Source organism: Mauremys reevesii, linkage group 4 (genome assembly GCF_016161935.1).
Source record: "Mauremys reevesii isolate NIE-2019 linkage group 4, ASM1616193v1, whole genome shotgun sequence".
Classification (NCBI taxonomy): domain Eukaryota; kingdom Metazoa; phylum Chordata; order Testudines; family Geoemydidae; genus Mauremys; species Mauremys reevesii.
In genome coordinates, this window is record NC_052626.1 from 146,987,408 (window position 1) to 147,013,562 (window position 26,155).

General features: G+C 45.9%; 3 protein-coding genes across 3 annotated transcripts; all 3 read right to left on the reverse strand.

Moving 5' to 3' along the window:
• Positions 1–688: 688 nt before the first annotated feature.
• LOC120403467 (olfactory receptor 1019-like) lies at positions 689–4,831 on the reverse strand. The gene is made up of 2 exons (XM_039534536.1): positions 3,921–4,831; positions 689–692 (listed from the first exon to the last, which is right to left on the reverse strand). The coding sequence occupies exons 1-2, from the start codon at positions 4,829–4,831 to the stop codon at positions 689–691; spliced, it is 915 nt and encodes a 304-aa protein (XP_039390470.1).
• Positions 4,832–10,817: 5,986 nt separating this feature from the next.
• LOC120404089 (olfactory receptor 1019-like) lies at positions 10,818–11,769 on the reverse strand. Its single transcript, XM_039536094.1, has one exon. It carries the CDS (start codon positions 11,751–11,753, stop codon positions 10,818–10,820), a length of 936 nt encoding a protein of 311 aa, XP_039392028.1. The 5' UTR covers positions 11,754–11,769.
• Positions 11,770–18,416: 6,647 nt separating this feature from the next.
• Positions 18,417–19,745, reverse strand: LOC120404090 (olfactory receptor 1019-like). The gene is made up of 2 exons (XM_039536096.1): positions 19,639–19,745; positions 18,417–19,402 (listed from the first exon to the last, which is right to left on the reverse strand). Exon 2 carries the CDS (start codon positions 19,353–19,355, stop codon positions 18,417–18,419), a length of 939 nt encoding a protein of 312 aa, XP_039392030.1. The 5' UTR covers positions 19,356–19,402; positions 19,639–19,745.
• Between the last annotated feature and the right edge of the window lie 6,410 nt (positions 19,746–26,155).

Here is a 26,155-nt window from a genome sequence, read left to right on the forward strand (position 1 = left end):
GGGATGTAATCCCCTGTTGCTCCCTCCCAGCTCCTAATCCAGGCCAGGTGCTCCTGAAGCAATTCAAAGGGAATTATCCATCCATGTGCATTTGGAGCCATGTGGATCAAGATAGAAATGTTTACATTTGAAGCTGATTATTGATACATGTGATACCCTGATCAATACTTGTTATATCCTGGAATCTGAGTACTCTGGATCTGTGTAACAACCTTTACAATTCCATGGTGGGAGCTTAGCACTGGCAGCCCTGGGGAATAGAGTCTCAGGGCAGGTCTAGTAGATTCCCTACATTTCCCTGCCTATCTGGAGATATACCTATCTCATAGAGCTGGAAGGGACCTTAAAAGGTCATTGAGTCCTATCCCCTACCTTCACAGCAGAACCAAGTATCATCCCTGACAGAATTTTGCCACAGATCCCTAAATGACCCATTCAAAGATTGAACTCATAACTCGGGGTTCAGCAGGCTAATGCACAAATCACTGAGCTATCCCTCCCCGCAGTTTTAGTCTTAAGGCAAAACTCCCTACAGAGACAACCTACTAAAAATAATGGGCTTCTACCTGTAACAGTTTAGGGCAACTGCATCTGTGTTTCCCCTCAACGTCCCAGCAAGGGCACTGTGATAGATCGGGCCTATCTTACAGTGCCCTCCTCCTGTCAGACTAAGCTGCATTCTGCCAGGTCAACTCTCTCTCTGGGGTAACCCTCATCCGTGCTTTCCTCAAGGAATCCAGGGGCACTGTCTTCAACTGAGGTCATTTCTGTGACTGAACCTTCTTAACAAACACAATCCCACCCCCTGCAGACTCTTTCTTCAAAGCCTGTGCAAGCACAGTAGTGTCCTCCCCAAATCAGTCTCTTGCCCCAATAATTCCCCTAACAAAATTTCCTGACTCAGAGTCTCAGGCCTCCTCAGACAATCTCCCCTCTTGTCTGCTTGGGTTCTGGGACAGTTTCTCTCAGCAATAAACTCAGTGACAGTCCATTTGTGAGTTCTAATCCCTCCTTAGAAAGGTGAGCTAATGAAGTTCCACCTGTTTTCTCAGGTCTGGATCCAGTTTGCTGGATCAAAACAAGGGCCCCTCTGCTAATTTAAATTCAGCCTTTGTACCCAAAAGGCTTTCTTTGTTTTTCAGGCCTCCGGAAACAGGTAAAACCAATCACTGCCACTTATTCCAAAGGACAAAGCTTCTGCATTATTCACCCAGATTCCAAGGAAAACCCACCCAACGAAACCAGAACACGCAAATACATATAACACTTATTGAATACAAAGGGCTATGAATATTTTCTGGGCACCTCTTAATGTGACAGTCTGTGATGTTGTCATGTTTCCTGAGATTTTGCTCACCAACATACAGATAACATTGATAAAGTTCATGCAATAGTCTCAACACCATGCCTGCATTTGGCATTTTTGTCACGACGTATGTATGGGACCAAACCCTCAGTAGGAATAACTTATGTCTAATGACGATGCTTTGTTTTATGTAATTTTGTCAGGTGATCCTTAGAAACCTGAGACGAACAAACCCATACAAAGCTTTTAGCATAGCCGACCAGGCAACTATCAGATGTTGTGACGAACTGGGACTGTTCTTACTGTGGTCTGTGAATGCTGAGTGGGGAGTGTTGGCCTGGGAGGATGGTCTGCATTGGGGGATGGGAGAGAGCATGTAATGTGAGAACCCAGGAAGGAGTTAGAGGCCAGGTGACACCTCTGCCCAGGAAGCTGAACAAAGGCTGGGGAAAGGAGATGCGGGGGAGTGAGAGAGTTTCAGGAGCTGGCTGGGGAAGGAAGGGAAGCACAGACAGGGCTCTGACCCCCAATGGGGCTGTGGTGCTCCTGGGACCCCAAGATGGACCTAATTGGGGAAGATCCTGTTGTCTGTGCCTGCAAGACCTGTCTTGGGCTGTGTTCCTGTCGTCCAAATAAACCTTCTGCTTTACTGGCTGGCTGAGAGTCACGATGAATCGCAGGAAGCCGGGGGTGCAGGGTCCTGATTCCCCCACACTCCATGACAGATGTAAATTATATGTGGCCATCCAAGAAACAGAAAGAGCTGTTGGTGAGTTAGGAGAAGGTTGTACAAAATTTGTGGACTAGTATTGTATAAGGCAGAGATGAAATGCCCCAAAGTGGCTCATTGAGGCATGCCCTGAACTCTAGGTAAGACCCTGTAATGAAATCTTCTAATCATGACCAGAGTTCACCCAAATATTCACTGGTTTGAATAACTCAGATATTCAAAAACTAAAAGGCAAATAAGCACACACGCACACACCTTTATTATTATGAAATATAAATGATTTTTTAGTCACTCATTATTAGAAGGCCCAGCTCGTACTTTAAAAACACTTAAATAAATAAATAATGCCTATTGCAGGGGTCGGCAACCTTTCAGAAGTGCTGTGCTGAGTCTTCATTTATTCACTGTAATTTAAGGTTTCGCGTGCCAGTCATACATTGTAACATTTTTAGAAGGTCTCACTCTATAAGTGTATATTATATAACTAAACTATTGTTGTATGTAAAGTAAACAAGGTTTTTAAAACGTTTAAGAAGCTTCATTTAAAATTAAATTAAAATGCAGATCTTATCAGTTTAGTGCAGTGGTGCTTAACCTGGGGTGCACACTCTCCCTGGGGGTGTGAGATGCCCTTTCTGGGGATGTGAGACATGCGAGATTTTTTTAGAAGGTAAATCATAGAAAACACAAATTAAGCACAGGAACATAAGTTGAAATACTTTGTTTCATCAAACCTATTTATTAACATTATACATGTTTTAACGATTCCTGTAATATACAAAGTTTTTAAGTTTTCAAGTTTTTAAGTTAATTGTAGTGTAATTTTTGAAAAGGGCTGCAGAGCGCTGGGGCCAGGCCAGGAGCAGAGTCCTGGGTTGGCTGCCAGTACCCTAGGCTGGCAGGAGGGCTGAGCAGGGCCGGAAGCCCAGACCCCAGCTGGCAGGGGACTGGACAGCTGGAAGCCCAGACCAGCAGCGAGGTGAGTGGGGCCGATGGCTGGTATCCCAGGCCTGCAGCAGGCTGAGCGGGGCTGATGGCCAGGACCCCGGCTGGCAAGGGGCCGGCGGCTGGAACCCCAGACCGGCAGCGAGCTGAGCGGAGGCGGTGAACAGAACCCCAGGCCAGCGGCGGGCTGAGTGGCTCAGCCCACTACCGGTATGGGATTCAGTCTGATGGCTCCTGCCAGCCGGGGTCCCGGCCAACGGCCCCGCTCAGCCACTGCCGGTCGGGAGTCCCGTTCACTCAGGCCAGCAGCAGGCTGAGGGGGGCTGGTGGCCGGGACCCCGACAGGCAGCAGCGTGCCAGTAAAAATCGGCTTGTGTGCCGCCTTTGGCATGCGTGCCGCATGTTGTCAACCCCGGCCTATTGCTTACATCAGTAGCTCTCCGAGCACTTTACTGTCTTTTTTGCTTTAACATTGCTCCCTTTTCAGCACTCCAGGAGACCAGGCAGTGCCACCATTCCATTGTGAGGATGGAGAACGGAGGCACAAAGAGGCCAAGTGACTTGCCCAAGGTCACACAGGAAGCCCATTGTGGACCAAGAAATTGAACCCAGGTTTTCTATGTCCTCAGCCCGTGCCTGAACCATGAGACCAGCCTGCCCTTCACTTGAGGATGGCAATGCGGCCTTAGCACAAAATGGTTCCTAACTGGGAGCTGAGCAGCTCTAAGAAGCTGGCTACTTGATGAGTTGCCAAATCGTAGCTCTTTGGTGCAGATCTCCTTGGAAAACCTGCCCCTTAGTTCTTTTTGGTGCAAGATGCACTGAGTTGGTTATCCACAAAAACCAAGATAATGATGTAAAGAACTCACTCCCCCCATTTACTGTTAAAAACTCATTCCCAACATTTAAATTCAGTGAGAATCAATCTTCCTGTGTAACATCCTCGTAAAGGCCTTTTTCACCTCCGTGTTCCTCAGGCTGTAGATCAGGGGGTTCAACATGGGGATCACCAGGGTATAAAACAAAGAAATGATTTTGTCCTGATCCATGAGGTACTTTGAACTGGGCCGTAAATACATGAAAGAGCCCGTTCCGTAGAAGATGGTGACAGCAGTCAGGTGGGAGGCGCAGGTGGAGAAAGCTTTGTGTTGGCCTTTGGCAGAGTTGATCCTTAGGATAGCGACTGCAATGTATATGTAGGAGATAAGGATGATCAAGATAGTAGGTGTTACCACCAGAATGCCACAGGTGAAATGAACAATGTGTGTGATGCGGGTGTCAGAGCAGGACAGTTTCAGGATCGGGGGCACGTCACAGAAGAAATGGTTGATGATGTTTGAGTTGCAGAAGGACAAACGGAATATAAATATAGTTTGAACAATTGCATTCACGCAGCCCACTAGGTACGACCCCAGCACCAGCAGCACACAAAACCGCTTGGACATGATGACGGTGTAGAGCAGTGGTTTGCAGATGGCCATGAAGCGATCGTAGGCCATGACACCCAAGAGGTAACATTCACAGGACAATGCGATGCATAGGAAGAAGAATTGCAGAGCACACCCAGAGAACAAAATGACTTTTCTTTCTGATACTAAAGTAATCAGTATGCTGGAAGTGATAATGGCGGTGTAACCAACATCTAAGAGGGCCAGGTTGCTGATGAAAAAGTACATGGGGTTGTGAAGCTGGGAGTCAGTTCTGATTAGGGTGACCAAGGTGAGGTTCCCCACTAGGATCAGCATGTAGATCAGCACAAACGTCAAAAGGAGGATAACCTGCAGCTTCGGGTTTTGTGTGAATCCCACCAAGACAAACTCAGTCACTGCCGTGTGATTCCTCTCCGCCATTTATCCCAGATGCACTCTCCACTGCAGGTGAGAAAGTGAGGAGTGCACTGAGAGAGGAGACAAATGAGGGCTGTCATTAACATACAGCTAAAGGTAGCATAAAATCCCTCCTTTACCTGTAAGGGGTTAAGAAGCTCAAATAACCTGGCTGGCACCTGACCCAAAGGACCAAGAAGGGAAAGAGATCCCTTCAAATCGGTGGGAGGAGGTTTTGTTTGTGGTCTCTTTGTTGTTCTTTCTCGGACAGAGTGACCAGGGCTGGAAAAACCATCTCCTAAAACCCTACCTGAAATAAGCTTCCAAGTTTACAAAAATTGGAAGCAATAGCAAGGAAATGCATTAGCGTATCTTTTGTTTTAGCTTGTGAATTTTCCCTCTGCTAAGAGGAAGGATTATTCCTGTTTTTTGTAACTTTGAAGTTTTGCCTAGAGGGGAATCCTCTGTTTTAAATCTTATTACCCAGTAAAATTACCTTCCATCCTGATTTTACAGAGGTGCTACTTTTGCTTTTTTTCTTTATAATAAAGTTCTGCTTTTAGGAACCTGATTGGTTTTTAGTGTCCTAAAAACCCAAGGGTCTGGTCTGTGCTCAACTTGTTTATCTATTTGGTTGGTATATTATTCTCAAGCCTCCCCAGGAAAGGGGTTGAAGGGGTTTGGGGGGATATTTTGGGGAAACAGGAACTCTAAGTGGTCATTTTCCTGAATCTGTCTAGCTCACTTGGTGGTGGCAGTGATACCGTTCAAGGACAAGGAAGAATTTGTGACTTGCGGAAGTTTTTTAACCAAAGCTGATAGAAATAAGCTTAGGGGGTCTTTCATGCGGGTCCCCACATCTGTTCCCCAGAGTTCAGAGTGGGGAGGGAACCCTGACAAGGGCTGTATACAAACACCTCAAACTCTGTCACTTTCAACAAAGCATAAACTCTAGGCAGTGGATCCATCTCAGAATTTCATAAGCCTCACACCCACCATGAAGATCTCAGTTTCCCTCTACTGGCTGAATTACATGGAGTATTATGAAACCACTAGTGGCTTCAAGCTAGGTTTTCTAGCTCAGGGAGTGGTGGCTCATGCTCTTGAATCCACAGTGTGAAAGTGAAATGAATTATATTAAAGAAATAGAAAGAATTAAAGAATGTTGTATGTGCCTTTAAGTAGAAATGAAAAGAATGCTGAGATCCCAGGTGTGAGGAAAGCAGACTTTAAGGAAGAACAATTGCTCCACTTAAGGGCGATTGGTGAAGCATTAGCCTTAGATTGATAAGAGTTAGTAAGGAAGTAGGATATGCATGCTGTGCCCCAGGTAAATTTTACAGTTTTGCTTTCTTTGTCCCTTTGTTTAGTTCACACCCTTTTATCGGTATAAATAAGACTGTTTGGGTCTTGCATGAGGTCTCACATTATCTGAATGTATTAGCAGAGCGCTGTGCTAATAAAACAGAGGGTCTTGACAAATTGTGATTCTAACTTTGACAAGAGGGACAAATTCAATCTTTACTGCTGACAACCCACCCATTGCATAATGTAATTTCCAGGGTCAGATTCTGGTACAATCACCCACATCAGTTAGTGTGACCACTGGGCAATGAGACTTTTTGCAGGGCAAAGTACTACTTGGTGTGTGAACATCTCTGAGGCATGGGTGCTTTTGCACTTTCTGTTACGGAGCCAGGCTAGGGGATCACAGGGAAATAAAAACCCTACGTTGTTCAAAAGCCAGTTCTTCTTCAGAGCTCCAGCCACTGAACACGGTTTTCAAAGCCCTAGCGTTTGGACAGTGGACACCACCCCATGCACATTCCTCTACCACTGTTCTGACGCCCTCCACCATCTCGATTTCTGTGACCATCCCCCAAAAAGCCTGGCTGCACCAAGCTTTCTCTCCCACCACACGCACACAGATGCAATTCAGCTCTCCTCTCCACCTTCCTCTTTGTCATATGTACACAATACACATGTGTAGAAATCTGCCAAAGCCAGGAGTCAAAAAATTACAGGACAAGGTGGGCCCTGGCATCCAGTCATATTGAGCCACCTGGTTGTTCTGAAGCCAGGCTGCCTGCAAACCGTCTGGCTTTCAGCCCTCCCCCTGCACATGCAAGTTTACCTTGAATAACTTTTGAAATGCTCCTTCCCTCAAAGGGGCAGTGGGTGCCAGACATTAGCTGGGATCAACCCTGAGAAGGTGATAACAGTCTGGGGAGAATCAGAGCCCCAATGTGCCCAGGGTGTTCACAAAATAACATGATGAGAACTGTACAATTCTGATATCCAGTCACTTTTCAAGGGGCTTTCCCTTGCATGCATGACTCCAGTTTTACTCCATTAACCCTACTCTGGACCTCCACGAGGATCAGCTGTTTTCAAGTCTGAGTAAGACTGTGGATTTTAGAGGCAATGGAAAGTGAGTCACAACCTTTACTATAGCGGAGCTACTGCTCTGCTCTAACGAGCCAGATGATCAGCACATGTAAATGGAAAATTGGCTTTAGTGGAGTTCAGCAACTGAGACCAGCTGAGGATGCAGCCTTCTTAAAATGTCAGGACCTCTGGAGTCAATACATCTGATCTCCATGAGATGTGGCTCTGAATCAGAATTCATTCAAATTGCCAGAACCAAAAGAGAATATTTATTCCACTTCCATCAGAACCAGAACAATTAAACCTACCTGCAGGAAGGAGACATCAGTTACTCTTGACTGCAAAGTGGATTGTGTTTGGAAGCCTTGTTTATAGATTTGTTTCAGTGGCATTTGGGGATGGAATCCTAGGAGAGCCCCAGAGTTCTGCAGTTCAGATGGGATCATTAAAACCTTCACATCCCCTAGGGATAACCACACAAAGATGTGTTTTGTCCAGTTATTGCTCCAACTTCTAGGTGTTTTCTTTCTTCCCCTTTTCTTTGTTTCAAAGAGAACTGGCCCATTCCTCCCCTCCCATCCTCCAAAGCCTGATCAGATGCTCATGGGGTAACTCACTTCAGAAGGTTCAAAAAGTGACATATTGGAAAACAGACTCATAACTGGTTCCTTTAATTAGAGCCCTGCAAATCCACAGATATCCATTTTATATCTCCAGACCATTTTTGTGGATCGTGGACCAGATGCGGACACAAACTTTGTCTCTGGGGCCCTGCAAATCTGTGGATATTCACTTCATATCCACAGATCGTTTTTGCGGATTGCGGATCGGATGCGGTGACAAATTTTGTATCCACACAGGGCTCTGGTTTTAGACTCTTGAGTGCTACAACCACATTAAAAATTGCGGAAAATGTCACTCAGGAACTACTGATGTCAGCCCAGGTGTTTAAATATGGACACTCAACATTAAAGCTCTTTTTTTAAAAGACATGCCAGACACTGTGCTTTTGCCTGAAGACTTACATTGGTTCTTTCTTGTTCTGTTGTTTTCCTTAATTTAACATAAAAATCATTGACATTTGGTTCCTCTCTGTATGTATGTTAAATATATATTCCCAATGAATATAAATGAACTTGTTCCAAATCCCCGTCTTGAACAAACTATTTATCCCCCCCCCATAGACCCCAACTCTTCTTCAAGCCCTACATTGAGACATGAGTTGGTTTAAGATTCTGAAACACGCACATATATTTTTATGTCTTAGACTATGTCTACACTACACAGCTTTTAGTGACATGTCTGGGTTGCTAAAAGTTGGGCAGGGTGAACGCTCTTGGTTGGCACTTTTGCCAACAAAATATTTCTATCCCCAACGACTGGGGGTTGCATTGTCGACGGGAGAGTGCTCCTGTCAACAACACGATCGTTCACACAGGTTCTTCTTGCAGCAAACTTTTGTTTTTGGGGGACCGCGGCCAATGGGAGCTTCGGGGAGGTACCTCCAGGCGAGGGCAGCCCGCACCCCCCCCACCCCAGGGTCCACAAGGACATGGTGCCGGCCACTTCAGGGAGCAGCGTGGGGTGAGGGTAGGCAGGCAGGGAGCCAGCCCTGGCGCGCACCACTGCCACTCCAGAGTCACGCAAGGTAAGTGGCACCGGTAAGGAGCACTCAACGTAAGTTGCACAGGTAGGTTTTGCCCCCTGGATTAATGGCTCATGCCAGTTTGCTGGATCAAAACAGGGGCCCCTGAGTTAATTTAAATTCAGTCTTTGTCCCCAAAAGGCTTTCTTTGTTTTTCAGGCCTTCGGAAACAGGTAAAACCAATCACTGCCACTTATTCCAAAGGACAAAGCTTTTGCATTATTCACCCAGATTCCAAGGAAAACCCACCCAGCGAAACCAGAACACACAAATACATATAACACTTATTGAATACAAAGGGCTATGAATATTTCCTGGGCACCTCTTAATATCACAGTCTGTGATGTTGTCATGTTTCCTGAGGTTTTTGATCACCAACATTCAGAGGAACATTGATAAAGTTAATGCAATAGTCTCAACACCATGCCTGCGTTTGTCATTTTTGTCACGACGTATGTATGGGACCAAACTCTCAGTAGGCATAACTTACTTCTAATGATGATGCTTTGTTTGTATGTAATTTTGTCAGGTGATCCTTTTAAACCTGAAACGAACAAACCCATACAAAGCTTTTAGCATAGCCGACCAGGCAACTATCAGATGTAAATTATAGACTAAGGGAGGATATGATAGAGGTATATAAAATCATGAGTGATGTTGAGAAAGTGGATAAGGAAAAGTTATTTACTTATGCCCATAATACAAGAACTAGGGGTCACCAAATGAAATTAATAGGCAGCAGGTTTAAAACAAATAAAAGGAAGTTCTTCTTCACACAGCACACACTCAACTTGTGGAACTCCTTACCTGAAGAGGTTGTGAAGGTTAGGACTATAACAGCGTTTAAAAGAGAACTAGATAAATTCATGAAGGCTAAGTCCATTAATGGCTATTAGCCAGGATGGGTAAGGAATGGTGTCCCTAGCCTCTGTTTGTCAGAGGGTGGAGATGGATGGCAGGAGAGAGATCACTTGATCATTACCTGTTAGGTTCACTCCCTCTGGGGCACCTGGCATTGGCCACTGTCTGCAGACAGGATACTGGGCTGGATAGACCTTTGGTCTGACCCGGTATGGCCGTTCTTATGTTCTCATGTCATGTTTTTATATGTGGCCATCCATGAAACAGAAAGGGCTGTTGGTGAGTTAGTAGAAAGTTGTACAAAATAAGTGGACTAGTATTGTATAAGGCAGAGATGAAATGCCCCTAAGTGGCTCATTGAGGCATGCCCTGAACACTAGGTAAGACCTTGTAATGAAATCTTCTAAACATGACCAGAGTTCCCCCAAATATTCACTGCTTTGAATAACTCAAGTATTCAAAACCTAGAAGGCAAATAATAAGCACACACACACACACACCATTATTATTATGAAATATAAATGATTTTTCAGCCACTCTCCTCATTATTAGAGGGCCCAGCTCATGCTTTTAAAACACTTAATAAAATAAACAAACAAACAAACAAATAAATAAATAAATGCCTATTGCTTACATCAGTAGCTCTCCAAGCACTTTACTGTCTTTTTTGCTTTACCTTTTCTCCCCTCAGCACCCCTGGGAGACCGGGCAGTGCCACCATCCCCGTTGTAAGGATGGAGAATGGAGGCACAAAGAGGCTAAGTGACTTGCCCAAGGTCACACAGGAAATCCATTGTGGACCAAGGAATTGAACCCAGGTGTTCTATGCCCTCGACCAGTGCCTGAACCATGGGACCAGCCTGCCCTTCACTTGAGGATGGCAATGCGGCCTTAGCACAAAATGGTTCCTAACTGGGAGCTGAGCAGCTCTGAGAAGCTGGATACTTGATGAGATGCCAAATCATAGCTGTTTGGTACAGATCTCCTTGGAAAATCTGCCCCTTAGTTCTTTTTGGTGTGAGACGCACAGGGCTGGTTATCCATAAAAAACAAGATAATGATGTAAAGAACTCACTCCCCTGTTTACTGTTAAAAACCCATTCCCAACATTTAAATTCAGTGAGAATAAATCATCCTGTCTAACATCCTCGTAAAGGCCTTTTTCACTTCCGTGTTCCTCAGGCTGTAGATCAGGGGATTCAACATGGGGATCACCAGGGTATAAAACAAAGAAATGATTTTGTCCTGATCCATGAGGTACTTTGAACTGGGCCGTAAATACATGAAAGAGCCCGTTCCGTAGAAGATGGTGACAGCAGTGAGGTGGGAGGCGCAGGTGGAGAAAGCTTTGTGTTGGCCCTTGGCAGAGTTCATCCTTAGGGTAGCGACCACAATGTATATGTAGGAGATAAGGATGATCAAGATGGTAGGTGTTACCACCACAGTGGCACAGGTGAAATGAACAATGTCTGCAATGTGGGTGTCAGAGCAGGACAACTTCAGGAGGGGGGGCACGTCACAGAAGAAATGGTTGATGATTGAGTTGCAGAAGGACAAACGGAATATAAATATAGTTTGAACAATTGCATTCACGCAGCCCACTAGGTACGACCCCAGCACCAGCAGCACACAAAACCGCTTGGACATGATGACGGTGTAGAGCAGTGGGTTGCAGATGGCCGTGAAGCGATCGTACGCCATGACACCCAAGAGGTAGCATTCACAGGACAATGCCATGCATAGGAAGAAGAATTGCAGAGCACACCCAGAGAACAAAATGACTTTTCGCGCTGATACTAAAGTAATCAGTATGCTGGAAGTGATAATGGAGGCATAGCTGACATTTAAGAGGGCCAGGTTGCTGATGAAAAAGTACATGGGGCTGTGAAGCCGGGAGTCAGTCCTGATTAAGGTGACCAAGGTGAGGTTCCCCACTAGGATCAGCAGGTAGATCAACAGAAACAACACAAGGAGGATGACCTGCAGTTTTGGGTCTTGTGTGAATCCCACCAAGACGAACTCAGTCACTGCCGTGTGATTCCTCTCTGCCATTTATCGCAGACGCACTCTCCACTGCAGGCGAGAAAGTGAGGCGCACCCTGAATGAGGAGACAAATGAGGGCTGAATGCAAACACCTCAAACTCTGTCACTTTCAGCAAAGCATAAATTCTAGGTAGTGGATCCATCTCAGGATTCCAGAAGCCTCATACCCACCATGAAGATCTCGGTTTCCCTCTACTCTCTGAACTGCATGGAGTGTTCAGAGTCCAGCACTGGCTTCAAGCTAGGTTTCCTAGCTCAGGGAGTGGTGGCTCATGCTCTTGAGATCAATCTTTGCTGCTGACAACCCACCTACCTGCACAGTGTTGTTTCCAGAGTCAGATTCTGATACAATCAGCCACATCAGTTAGTGCGACCACCGGGCAGAGACTTTTTGCAGGGCAAAGTACTACTTGGTGTGTGGACGTCTCTGAGGCATGGGTGTTTCTGCACTTTCTGTTATGGAGCCCGCCTAGTAGTTTCATTAGCATAAAGGGATGTGGGCAAGCAGGGAGTTGCAGGAAAGAGACCTTTATTCAGCAGCTTGAGGCTACCCAGCATTCCCTGCAGAGCCTCTAGCATTTGTGCAGAAGGAGCCTGACCCCTGTTCGCACTCCTGACATCACAATAAGCTAGGTCCCTCCAGAAAACTGACCCACTTTCTTCAGTTCCACGCCTCACATTACCACAGTGACAACTCTTAAAGCTGCACGGCCGTGCTTATCACAAGCCCAGTTTTACAGCCCTGCCTTTCTGAAAAAGAAAAAAAAAGTTCCTTCACTCAGAGCAACAGATCTGATACCTTTTCTCACTTGGGCAGCAAACTTATCCTAGCTGGGCAGTGATGCTATTCACTTCGATGGGGGCAATAGTGGGATATGATGCTATTTGGCATGTCTGAGGGGATGATCATCTGGCCTGCTGTGTTTAAGTCTCATAGGCTGGAATCCATGAAGGGACTCAGGCAGTGTGGCGCCGAGCACCCTGGCACCTCACTTTTAGGTGCCTAAAAAAAACAAGCACAGCACTGCAATCCAGAAAGCCGAGTTAGGTACCTCCCTGTAGGCTCATAGAACCATAGCGGTCCCAAGGGTCATCGAGTTTCACCCCCTGACAAGTGGCAGGATTTGTTGTGCCCAAACCATCCGACTCTCTAGCCTCTTTTTGAAATCCTCCAGTGAAGGCTCTTCCACAGTCTCCCTGTACAATGAATGGGGACATAGAGGCACCTTAAAATTCATTCCACCACAGACAGCATGATGCCAGGTGGGGAGTCTCCTAAGCTTCCCAATAGGACCCACTGATTTGCTAAGCACTTCCCCCTCCTCACAGATAGTCACATAAAACCAGGTGGAAGGGAGGTGCCTATCCCTCCTAGCAACCCCCACACAGGTACCCCTCTCCTGGCTTAGTAGCAGTTTCTTGAGGGAATGAATTAGACACGAAATGGCAGAAGGAGGCGGCTTTGGTGCTGCTGCCCCCATGATAATTTTTGGCCTGGTGGTTAGAGAACTCACCTGGGATGTGGGAGACGCAGGTTCCATTCCGCATCCCTAGCAGGGAGGGAAGAAAGGATTTAAACAGGTATCGCCCACCTCTGAGGAGAGCGCTCTAACCACTGGCCTCTGGGATGTCGTGTCTCTCCTGCTGAAGCTGTTCCACTGTGGATAAAGACAGAGTGATTGGTGCAGGGGGAGTGTACCCAAGGCCTCCTGCCCATGAGGTGGGTTCCCTAACCACTCGCTTTCTCTGGCCAAATAATTTTTTGGCATCCCCATGTTCCACAGCCCAGCTCTCCTCAACCACTGCCCCTTCGGCAAGAAATGCCATGGCCACAGAAGGCAGTAGCTAAAGGTCAGTCGCTTCACTATCTTTACATCATCTCCTTGTCTCCTGTTGCTCTGTCTCTACAGACCAGACTGAGACCAGTCCTCCAATTCCCTGGCCTCCTGCAGGTCGGGGATGCAGGACCAGCACAAGGATTAACACAGTCAGTGGGGGCAATTGTTTGAAGAAGGGACACAATTAGAGAGCTTGGCTGTGAGGAGTTTTTTTTTTTAGCAGGAAGGGAGAGTAGAAGCTCCCCCTAGACTTCCCACTGTCGATCTCTGATGCCCTCTTTTCTTCCCCACAATCCCCAGACCTCCCCCTTCCCCGGAAGCAAACACCCCAAGGGGAGGGTGAGCCTACCCCTTTCCCACTGCAGTGTGGAGAAGGTCGGGAGTTTGGGGTTCCTTCCCTTGACCCAGGAAAAGTAGAGGGAAGAAGAGCCCCCCCCACCTGGTAGAACAGTCCTGGGGAATAATTGTGGGGCAATGGGAGGAAGGGGGGTATGTGTGGGGAAGGACGAGGTGGTTCAACTTCCCTTCCCACCGGTTCTGCCACTTGTGTTTCTGCTCTGTCAGTGTCTCTGAGCTCCCAGAAAGCAAAGACCCCTTTGAGGACAATCTGTTATACATCAAGGGATCACCGGAAAATAAAAACCCTGCATTGTTCAAAAGCCAGTTCTTCTTCAGAGCTCTAGTCAAACTGGGTTTTCAAAGTCCTAGTGTTTGGACAGTGGACCTCCCGCACACATTCCTCTACCACTGCTCTGAGGCCCAGCCCTCCACCACATCCATTGTTGTGACCATCCCCAAAAGACCTGGCTGCTCCAAGCTTTCCCTCCCACCATGCATGTACACATGCAATTCAACTCTCCTCTCCACCTTCCTCCTTGTCATACTCACACAACACACAAATGTAGAAATCTGTCAAAGCCAGGATTCAAAAAACACAGAGCAAGGTGGGCCCTGGCATCCAGTCATCTTGAGCCACCTGGTTGTTCTGAGGCCAGGCTGCCTGCAAACCCTCTGGCTTTCAGCCCTCCCCCTGCACATGCAAGTTCACCTTGAATAACTTTTGAAATGCTCCTTCCCTCAGAGGGGCAGTGGATGCCATACATTAGCTGGGATCAACCCTGAGAAGGTGAGAACAGTCTGGGGAGAATCAGAGCCCCAGTGTGCCCACATTGTTCACAAAATAACATGATGAGAACTGTACAATTCTGATATCCAGTCACTTTTCAAGGGGCTTTCCCTTGCACACATGACCCCAAATTTACTCCATTAACCCTACTCTGGACCTCCACAAGGACCAGCTGTTTTCAAGTCTGAGTAAGACTGGATTTTAGAGGCAATGGAAAGTGAGTCACAACCTTTACTATAGCGGAGCTACTGCTCTGCTCTAATGAGCCAGATTATCAGCACATGTAAATGGAAAATTGGCTTTAGTGGAGTTCAGCAACTGAGACCAGCTGAGGATGCAGCCTTCTTAAAATGTCAGGACCTCTGGAGTCAATAAATCTGATCTCCATGAGATGTGGCTCTGAATCAGAATTCATTCAAATTGCCGGAACCAAGAGAGAATATTTATTCCACTTTCATCAGAACCAGAGCAATTGAACCTACCTGCAGGAGGGAGACATCAGTTACTCTTGACTGCAAAGCGGATTGTGTTTGGAAGCCTTGTTTATAGATTTGTTTCAGTGGCATTTGGGGATGGACTCCTTGGAGAGCCCCAGAGCTCTGCAGTTCAGATGGGATCATTAAAACCTTCATGTCCCCTGGGGATAACCACACAAAGATGTGTTGTGTCCAGTTATTGCTCCAACTTCTGGGTGTTTTTTTTCTTCCCCTTTTCTTTGTTTCAAGGAGAACTGGCCCATTCTTCCCCTCCCATCCTCCAAAGCCTGATCAGATGCTCATGGGGTAACTCACCTCAGAAGGTTCAAAAAGTGACATATATTGGAAATCAGATTCATAACTGGTTCCTTTAATTAGAGCCCTGCAAAGCCACAGATATCCATTTTATATCTGCAGACCATTTCTGTGGATCGCGGACCGGATGCAGACACAAACTTTGTCTCTGGAGCCCTGCAAATCTGTGGATATTCACTTCATATCCACAGATCGTTTTTGCGGATTGCGGATCGGATGCGGTGACAAATTTTGTATCCACACAGGGCTCTGGTTTTAGACTCTTGAGAGCTACAACCACATTAAAAATTGCAGAAAATGTCACTCAGGAACTACTGATGTCAGCCCAGGTGTTTAAATATGGGCACTCAACGTTAAAGCACTTTTTTAAAGAGACATGCAGACACTGTGTTTTTGCCTGAAGACTTACATTTGTTCTTTCTTGTTCTGTTGTTTTCCTTAATTTAACATAAAAATCATTGACATTTGGTTCCTCTCTGTATGTATGTTAAATATATATTCTCAATGAATATAAATGAACTTGTTCCAACTCCCCATCTTGAACAAACTATTTATCCCCCCCCCCATAGACCCCATCTCTTCTTCAAGCCCTACATTGAGACATGAGTTGGTTTAAGATTCTGAAACACGCACATATATTTTTATGTCTTAGACTATGTCTACACTACACAGCTTTTAGTGACATGTCTGGGTTGCTAAAAGTTGGGCAGGGTGAACGCTCTTGGTTGGCACTTTTGCCAACAAAATATTTCTATCCCCAACGAGTGGCGGTTGCATTGTCGGCGGGAGAGTGCTCCTGTCAACAACACGATTGTTCACACAGGTTCTTCTTGCAGCAAACTTTTGTTTTTTGGGGAGCCACGGCCAATGGGAGCTTCGGGAGGTAGCTGCAGGTGAGGGCAGCACAGAGAGCCCTCTGCTGCCCCACCCCCACCCCAGAATCCACAAGGACATGGTGCCGGCCACTTCAAGGAGCAGCGTGGGGTGAGGGTAGGCAGGCAGGGAGCCAGCCCTGGTGCGCACCACTGCCACTCCAGAGTCACTCAAGGTAAGTGGCCCCAGTAGGTTTTGCCCCCCTGATTAATGGCTCATGCCAGTTTGCTGGATCAAAACAAGGGCCCCTCAGTTAATTTAAATTCAGCCTTTGTACCCAAAAGGCTTTCTTTGTTTTTCAGGCCTTCGGAAACAGGTAAAACCAATCAGTGCCACTTATTCCAAAGGACAAGTTTCTGCATTATTCAACCAGATTCCAAGGAAAACCCACCCAGCGAAACCAGGACACACAAATACATACAACACTTATTGAATACAAAGGGCTATGAATATTTCCTGGGCACCTCTTAATATATCACAGTCTGTGATGTTGTCATGTTTCCTGAGGTTTATGCTCATCAACATACAGATAACATTGATAAAGTTAATGCAATAGTCTCAACATCATGCCTGCATTTGTCATTTTTATCACAACATATGTATGGGACCAAATTCTCAGTAGGCATAACTTACTTCTAATGCTGATGCTTTGTTTCTATGTAATCTTGTCAGGTGATCCTTAGAAACCTGAGACGAACAAACCCATACAAAGCTTTTAGCATAGATGACCAAGCAACTATCAGATGTAAATTATAGACTAAGAGGGGATATGATAGAGGTATATAAAATCATGAGTGATGTGGAGAAAGTGGATAAGGAAAAGTTATTTACTTATTCCCATAATGCAAGAACTAGGGGTCACCAAATGAAATTAATGGGCAGCAGGTTTAAAACAAATAAAAGGAAGTTCTTCTTCACACAGCGCACAGTCAACCTGTGGAACTCCTTGCCTGAGGGGGTTGTGAAGGCTAGGACTATAACAGCGTTTAAAAGAGAACTAGATATATTCATGGAGGTTAAGTCCATTAATGGCTATTAGCCAGGATGGGTAAGGAATGGTGTCCCTAGCCTCTGTTTGTCAGAGGGTGGAGATGGATGGCAGGAGAGAGATCACTTGATCATTACCTGTTAGGTTCACTCCCTCCGGGGCAACTGGCATTGGCCACTGTCGGTAGACAGGATCCTGGGCTAGATGGACCTTTGGTCCTACCCAGTATGGCCATTCCTATGTTCTTATGTTATGTTCTTATATGTGGCCATCCATGAAACAGAAAGGGCTGTTGGTGAGTTAGTAGAAAGTTGTACAAAATAAGTGGACTAGTATTGTATAAGGCAGAGATGAAATGCTCCTAAGTGGCTCATTGGGGCATGCCGTGAACTCTAGGTAAGACCCTGTAATGAAATCTCCTAATCATGACCAGAGTTCACCCAAATATTCACTGGTTTGAATAACAGATATTCAAAACCTAGAAGGCAAATAATAAGCACACACACACACACACACACCATTATTATTATGAAATAGAAATGATTTTTCAGCCACTCTCCTCATTATTAGAGGGCCCAGCTCATGCTTTTAAAACACTTAATAAAATAAATATTAAATAAATAAATAAATAAATAAATGCCTATTGCTTACATCAGTAGCTCTCCAAGCACTTTACTGTCTTTTTTCTTTAACATTGCTCCCCTTTCAGCACTCCAGGAGACCGGGCAGTGCCACCATCCCCATTGTAAGGATGGAGAATGGAGGCACAGGGACGCTAGGTGACTGACCCAAGGTCACATAGGAAGCCCATTGTGGACCAAGAAACTGAACCCAGGTTTTCTATGTCGTCAGCCAGTGCCTGAACCCCGGGACCAGCCTGCCCTTCACTTGAGGATGGCAATGCGGCCTTAGCACAAAATGGTTCCTAACTGGGAGCTGAGCAGATGCAAGACACACATGGTTGGTTATGCACAAAAAATGAGATAGTGTTGTAAAGAACTCACTCCCCCTTTCACTCCCGTTTACTGTTAAAAACCCATTCCCAACATTTAAATTCAGTGAGAATCAATCTTCCTGTGTAACATCCTCATAAAGGCCTTTTTCACTTCCGTGTTCCTCAGGCTGTAGATCAGGGGGTTCAACATGGGGATCACCAGGGTATAAAACAAAGAAATGATTTTGTCCTGATCCATGAGGTACTTTGAACTGGGCCGTAAATACATGAAAGAGCCCGTTCCATAGAAGATGGTGACAGCAGTCAGGTGAGAGGCGCAGGTGGAGAAAGCTTTGCGTTGGCCCATGGCAGAGTTGATCCTTAGGATAGCGATCGCAATGTATATGTAGGAGATGAGGATGATCAAGATAGTAGGTGTTAGCACCACAGCACTACAGGTGAAATGAACAATGTCTGCAATGTGGGTGTCAGAGCAAGACAACTTCAGGAGCGGGGGCACGTCACAGAAGAAATGATTGATGATGTTTGAGTTGCAGAAGGACAAACGGAATATAAATACAGCTTGAACAATTGCATTCACGCAGCCCACTAGGTACGACCCCAGCACAAGCAGCACACAAAACCGCTTGGACATGATGACGGTGTAGAGCAGTGGGTTGCAGATGGCTGTGAAGCGATCGTACGCCATGACACCCAAAAGATAGCATTCACAGGACAATGCCATGCATAGGAAGAAGAATTGCAGAGCACACCCAGAGAACAAAATTACTTTTCTCGCTGATACTAAAGTAATCAGTATGCTGGAAGTGATAATGGTGGCGTAGCTGACATTTAAGAAGGCCAGGTTGCTGATGAAAAAGTACATGGGGGTGTGAAGCCGGGAGTCAGTCCTGATTAAGGTGACCAAGGTGAGGTTCCCCACTAGAATTAGCAGGTAGATCAACAGAAACAACACAAGGAGGATGACCTGCAGCTTCGGGTCTTCTGTGAATCCCACCAAGATGAACGCAGTCACTGCCGTGTAATTCCTCTCTGCCATTTATCCCCGATGCACTCTCCACTGCATGTGAGAAAGTGAGGCGCACCCTGAATGAGGAGACAAATGAGGGCTGAATGCAAACACCTCAAACTCTGTCACTTTCAGCAAAGCATAAATTCTAGGCAGTGGATCCATCTCAGGATTCCAGAAGCCTCACACCCACCATGAAGATCTCGGTTTGGAGTGTTCAGAGACCACCACTGACTTCAAGCTATGTTTCCTAGCTCAGGGAGTGGTGGCTCATGCTCTTGAGATCAATCTTTGCTGCTGACAACCCACCTACCTGCACAATGTTGTTTCCAGGGTCAGATTCTGATACAATCACCCACATCAGTTAGTACGACCACTGGGCAATGAGACTTTTTGCAGGGCAAAGTACTACTTGGTGTGTGAATGTCTCTGAGGCATGGGTGCTTATGCACTTTCTGTTATGGAGCCAGGCTAGTAGTTTCATTAGCATAAAGGGATGTGGGCAAGCAGAGAGTTGCAGGAAAGAGACCTTTATTCAGCAGCCTGAGGCTCCCCAGCATTCCCTGCAGAGCCTCTAGCATTTGTGCAGAAGGAGCCTGACCCCTGGTCGCACTCCTAACGTCACAATAAGCTAGGTCCCTCCAGAAAACTGACCCTCTTTCTTCAGTTCCACCCCTGACAACTCTTAAAGCTGCACGGCCGTGTTTATCACAAGCCCAGTTTTACAGCCCTGCCTTTCTGAAAAAGAAAAAAAATTTCCTTCACTCAGAGCACCAGATCCGATACCTTTTCTCACTTGGGCAGCAAACTTATCCTAGCTGGGCGGTGATGCTATTCACTTCGATGGGGGCAATGGTGGGATATGATGCTATTTGGCATGTCTGTGGGGATGATCATCTGGCCTGCTGTGTTTAAGTCTCATAGGCTGGAATCCATGAAGGGACTCAGGCAGTGTGGCGCCGAGCACCCTGGCACCTCACTTTTAGGTGCCTAAAAAAAACAAGCACAGCACTGCAATCCAGAAAGCCGAGTTAGGTACCTCCCTGTAGGCTCATAGAACCATAGCGGTCCCAAGGGTCATCGAGTTTCACCCCCTGACAAGTGGCAGGATTTGTTGTGCCCAAACCATCCGACTCTCTAGCCTCTTTTTGAAATCCTCCAGTGAAGGCTCTTCCACAGTCTCCCTGTACAATGAATGGGGACATAGAGGCACCTTAAAATTCATTCCACCACAGACAGCATGATGCCAGGTGGGGAGTCTCCTAAGCTTCCCAATAGGACCCACTGATTTGCTAAGCACTTCCCCCTCCTCACAGATAGTCACATAAAACCAGGTGGAAGGGAGGTGCCTATCCCTCCTAGCAACCCCCACACAGGTACCCCTCTCCTGGCTTAGTAGCAGTTTCTTGAGGGAATGAATTAGACACGAAATGGCAGAAGGAGGCAGCTGTGGTGCTGCTGCCCCCATGATAACTTTTGGCCTGGTGGTTAGAGAACTCACCTGGGATGTGGGAGACCCAGATTCCATTCCCCATCCCTGGCAGGGAGGGAAGAAAGGATTTAAACAGGTATCGCCCACCTCTGAGGAGAGCGCTCTAACCACTGGCCTCTGGGATGTTGTGTCTCTCTTGCTGAAGCTGTTCCACTGTGGATAAAGACAGAGTGATTGGTGCAGGGGGAGTGGACCCAGGGCCTCCTGCCCATGAGGTGGGTACCCTAACCACTCGCTCTCTCTGGCCAAATAATTTTTTGGCACCCCCATGTTCCACAGCCCAGCTCTCCTCAACCACTGCCCCTTTAGCAAGAAATACCATGGCCACAGAAGGCAGTAGCTAAATGTCAGTCGCTTCACTATCTTTACATCATCTCCTTGTCTCCTGTTTTTCTATCTGTACAGACCAGACCAGTCCTCCAATCCCCTGGCCTCCTGCAGGTCGAGGATGCAGGACCAGCACAAGCATTAACACTGAATCAGTGGGGGCAATTGTTTGAAGAAGGGACACAATTAGAGAGCTTGGCTGTGAGGAGTTTTTTTTTTAACAGGGAGGGAGAGTAGAAGCTCCCCCTAGATGTCCCACTGTCGATCTCTGATGCCCTCCTTTCTTCCCCACAATCCCCAGACCTCCCCCTTCCCCTGGAAGCAAACACCCCAAGGGGAGGGTGAGCCTACCCCTTTCCCACTGCAGTGTGGAGAAGGTGGGGAGTTTGGGGTTCCTTCCCTTGACCCAGGAAAAGTAGAGGGAAGAAGAGCCCCCCCCTCCACCTGGTTGAACAGTCTTGGGGAATAATTGTGGGGCAATGGGAGGAAGGGGGGTATGTGTGGGGAAGGACGAGGTGGCTCAACTTCCCTTCCCACCGGTTCTGCCACTTGTGTTTCTGCTCTGTCAGTGTCTCTGAGCTCCCAGAAAGCAAAGGCCCCTTTGAGGACAATCTGTTATACATCAAGGGATCACAGGAAAATAAAAACCCTGCATTGTTCAAAAGCCAGTTCTTCTTCAGAGCTCTAGTCAAACTGGGTTTTCAAAGTCCTAGTGTTTGGACAGTGGACCTCCCGCACACATTCCTCTACCACTGCTCTGCTGCCCAGCCCTCCACCACATCCATTGCTGTGACCATCCCCCAAAAAACCTGGCTGCTCCAAGCTTTCCCTCCCACCACATGCATGTACACATGCAATTCAGCTCTCCTCTCCACCTTCCTTCTTGTCATACGTACACAACACACAAATGTAGAAATCTATCAAAGCCAGGATTCAAAAATCACAGAGCAAGGTGGGCCCTGGCATCCAGTCATCTTGAGCCACCTCGTTGTTCTGAGGCCAGGCTGCCTGCAAACCCTCTGGCTTTCAGCCCTCCCCCTGAACATGCAATTTCACCTTGAATAACTTTTGAAATGCTCCGTCCCTCAAAGGGGCAGTGGATGCCAGACATTAGCTGGGATCAACCCTGAGAAGGTGAGAACAGTCTGGGGAGAACCGGAGTCCTAGTGTGCCCAGGGTGTTCACAAAATAACATGATGAGAACTGTACAATTCTGATATCCAGTCACTTTTCAAGGGGCTTTTCCTTGCACACATGACTCCAAATTTACTCCATTAACCCTATTCTGGACCTCCACGAGGATCAGCTGTTTTCAAGTCTGAGTAAGACTGTAGATTTTAGAGCCAATGATAAGTGAGTCTCAACCTTTTCTATAGCAGAGCTACCACTCTGCTCTAAGGAGCCAGATCGTCAGCACGTGCAAATGGAAAATTGGCTTTAGTGGAGTTCAGCAACTGACACCAGCTGAGAATGCAGCCTTCTTAAAATGTCAGGACCTCTGGAGTCAATAAATCTGATCTCCACGAGATGTGGCTCTGAATCAGAATTCATTCAAATGGCCAAAATCAAAAGAGAATATTTATTCCACTTCCATCAGAACCAGAGCAATTAAACCTACCTGCAGTAGGGAGACGTCTGTTACTCTTGACTGCAAAGCGGATTGTGTTTGGAAGCCTTGTTTATAAACTTATTTCAGTGGCATTTGGGGATGGAATCCTTGGAGAGCCCCAGAGTTCAGCAGTTCAGGGCAGACATGGATGGGATCATTAAAACCTTCATGTCCTCTAGGGATAACCACACAAAGATGTATTGTGTCCAGTTATTGCTCCAACTTCTCGGTATTTTCTTTCCTCCCCTTTTCTTTGTTTCAAAGAGAACTGGCCCATTCCTCCCTCCCATCCCCCAAATCCTGATCAGATGCTCACGGGGTCATTCACCTCAGAAGATGCAAAAAGTGACATATATTGGAAAATAATAACTGGTTCCTTTAATTAGAGCCCTGCAAATCCACAGATATCCATTTTATATTTGCAGACCATTTTGGTGGATCGCAAATTGCCTCTCCCCTTGTGGGTTCCTGTACCAGCTTCTCCAAGAAGCAGTCATTTAAAGTATCGAGAAATTTTGTCTCTACCTTTCGTCCTGAGGCAACATGTTCCCAGTCAATATGGGGATAATTGAAATCCCCCGCTATAATTGACTTCTTTACTTTGATAGCTTCTCTAATCTCCCTTAGCACTTTATTGTCACTATTACTGTCTTGGTCAGGTGGTCGATAATAGCTCCCTACTGTTATATTCTTCTTAGAGCATGGAATTACTATCCATAGAGATTCTATGGAACATGTAGATTCATTTAAGATTTTTACTTCATTTGGTTCTACATTTTCTTTCACATATGGTGCCACTTCCCCCCCCCACACACACACACGACCTGTTCTGTGCTTCCGATATATTTTGTACCCCTGAATGATTGTGTCCCATTGATTGTCCCCGCTCCACCAGGTTTCTGTGATGCCTATTATATCAATATCCTCCTTTATCACAAGGCACTCTAGTTCACCCATATTATTTAGACTTCTAGCATTTGTGTACAAGCACTTTAAAAACCTGTCACTGTTTGTCTGATGTGTCAGATTCTTTTTTATATAAAATGTTTCATATCCATTCAGATTGCTACTGCAAAGATCATTTCCCTAGCCCATTGGTTTGACTATGTCATCCCTTTCTCAGTCTCCCTTTACTGGCTCCCCTTTCTTTATGCTTCTCTTCACTTTCACAACCTATCCCAGCTGACTCTACCACCATTCGCTTTTGAAAGGCCACCATTCACCCCAGATTGGCCAGTGAGCCCAGCTTCCGTCACCCACAAGATAAATTTTTAGACAAGAACCATTGTGCTTTCCTCCCCTGCCCCTCACACTTGGGAGGAGCACCCTATAAATAGTCACAACGTTTTCTCATTCTCCTCCTTCCAGTCCCTCCTGAAAACTCATGTTTGCTGTCAGTCTGCAGGAACTTGATAACGATTAGGCCACAGTTTTATTGAGACAACTGCCCAGTGTTGTGTCTGTTTTCTCGTACTGCCCCACCCGTCTGCAACGTCTGTTGTCTCCTGGCTTAGACTGAAAACTTTGGGGCCAGGACTGTCTCTCTGCTGTATCTATATGTACAGCACCTAGCACAATGGGGTACTGGTGGGCTCCTAGGTGCTCATTTTAATATAAATAAGAACAGTAACAATGAAGGCTGTACACTGGAGCAGGAGCCAAATCACATGGATCTAATTGCAAACTGGCATATTTTACTATATGTTTCTCAAATAATTATAATAATAAATAACTAATTTGTAGAGTTTAAGACCAGAAGGCAACTATCAGATAGTCCAACAGGTCTGACAGTCTAACAATTTCCTGCCATATTTTTGGGAGATCTCACTGTAATAAGTGTATGTAACACTGTAGGCCAGTGAATATATGGAACTGCATGGCAGAGGGGACCACAGCGCTCCAGTGGGAGGTAATTAGACAAATTTTCTCAGGTTCTTTGGAGATCAACAGACAAAGAAAGGGCTTTTGGGTCAATAACCTGAGTTTAAACTGACTCAGGGCCTCCTTCCTGATCCAGCAAATGCACAGAACGTCTCTCCACGGGGAGGGCCCCGAGGACTTAGGGAAGAGTTGGAAGGATTGTCACTTGCCAAAGCTCTTATTGGAGTTGAGAGGGTGGGGGCAGTGATCTCTGGGAAGCTTTTTAGCAGGTGTGGAGGTTCTTTTATCATTTTAATTTGTTTTCTGTGAAAAGCTTTTACCTTAAGGATAAATGTGCTTGCTTAGAAAGATCTGTGTGATAACTGTGACAATTATACAAAATATCTCTGAGGAGACAAGTAAAGCAGGCTGGCTGATGGAATCTCATTGCTGGGGAATTCACAGTATAGGCAGAGAACTTTAGAGCCTGGAAAATTTCAGTCAGAAAGGGGAGAGACACTTGTACCCATCCAAGAGAAGTGATAGGTGGGGAGCCAGAAATCTAAGAGTTGGGGCACTTTCTGGACCACAGAGGGGAAATTCAGGGGCAGTTGCCCCGAACCGCAACACAAGGAAATTGTTATTTTTCCCCAACAAATTGTGTTTTATTTATTGGAAATAAAGATTTGGAAATTTCTCTGTCTGGTCAAAAATTCAGAGAAGAGAGTACTGTTACCAAAATTACTTGCTTGACCAAAAGATCTATCCTCTTGACCTAAGTGCAGATCTTTGTGGTTCCATTTAACCTTTTCTTGGTCCCTCTTTGCCTCCTCCATGTGCATATTCTGCAGTGAAGACACAAGAGTTAACATGGAAATAATTGTAATGGCATCAATTACGATGACACATTACAGGAGAACGAAAGTCCAAAGCCAATACATTGGTGGTATGTGAGTGGGATTGAAACTTGTATCGTCACAAGCATCAGTGCCATTGCCACACTTCTCCGTATCTCCACCCTGAAATTTAGATGTTCCTTGAGGAATGTGTCCAAGACTTACTACAGACTTCTTATTGAGAGGTTGTATTTTAAAAAGAAAATAGAGCTAACCACATATCAAAGGCTATTTCCATGGATGGTAGGCAACAAAATCTACAGAACTATTACTTTAAAAGTCCTAATAAGTTTCTAAGGATAGAGATCCCAAGGCTAGAATTTCAAAGGGTGGCTGAACTATAAAAGTGAGGGGCACCAATACTCCCAAGTTCTCTCCCTGTCCATCTCTCTCTTTTCTGCCTAAGACAATGACAACCACCACCAAAAACAGGCTATGGACTTTGGGTGCAGATCGAGATCTGAAACTTGGTCAGCAATGATTATGGGAACCTGTGGTAAGAACTTCACTTTACACCAAGGCTGGTTTGATAAGTTGAGAAAGTCTTTTATCTTTATCTTTCTCGTAACCATTTCTGAGTTTAACACCTTATTATTTGTCATCACTTAAAATCTATGTCTTTGCAGTTAAATAAACTTTTTTTGTT

Coding starts and splice junctions, on each gene's coding strand:
- LOC120403467 (XM_039534536.1), bottom strand. CDS start 4,831: ATGGCGGAGAGGAATCACACGGCAGTGACTGAGTTTGTCTTGGTGGGA.
- LOC120404090 (XM_039536096.1), bottom strand. CDS start 19,355: ATGGCAGAGAGGAATTACACGGCAGTGACTGCGTTCATCTTGGTGGGA.
- LOC120404089 (XM_039536094.1), bottom strand. CDS start 11,753: ATGGCAGAGAGGAATCACACGGCAGTGACTGAGTTCGTCTTGGTGGGA.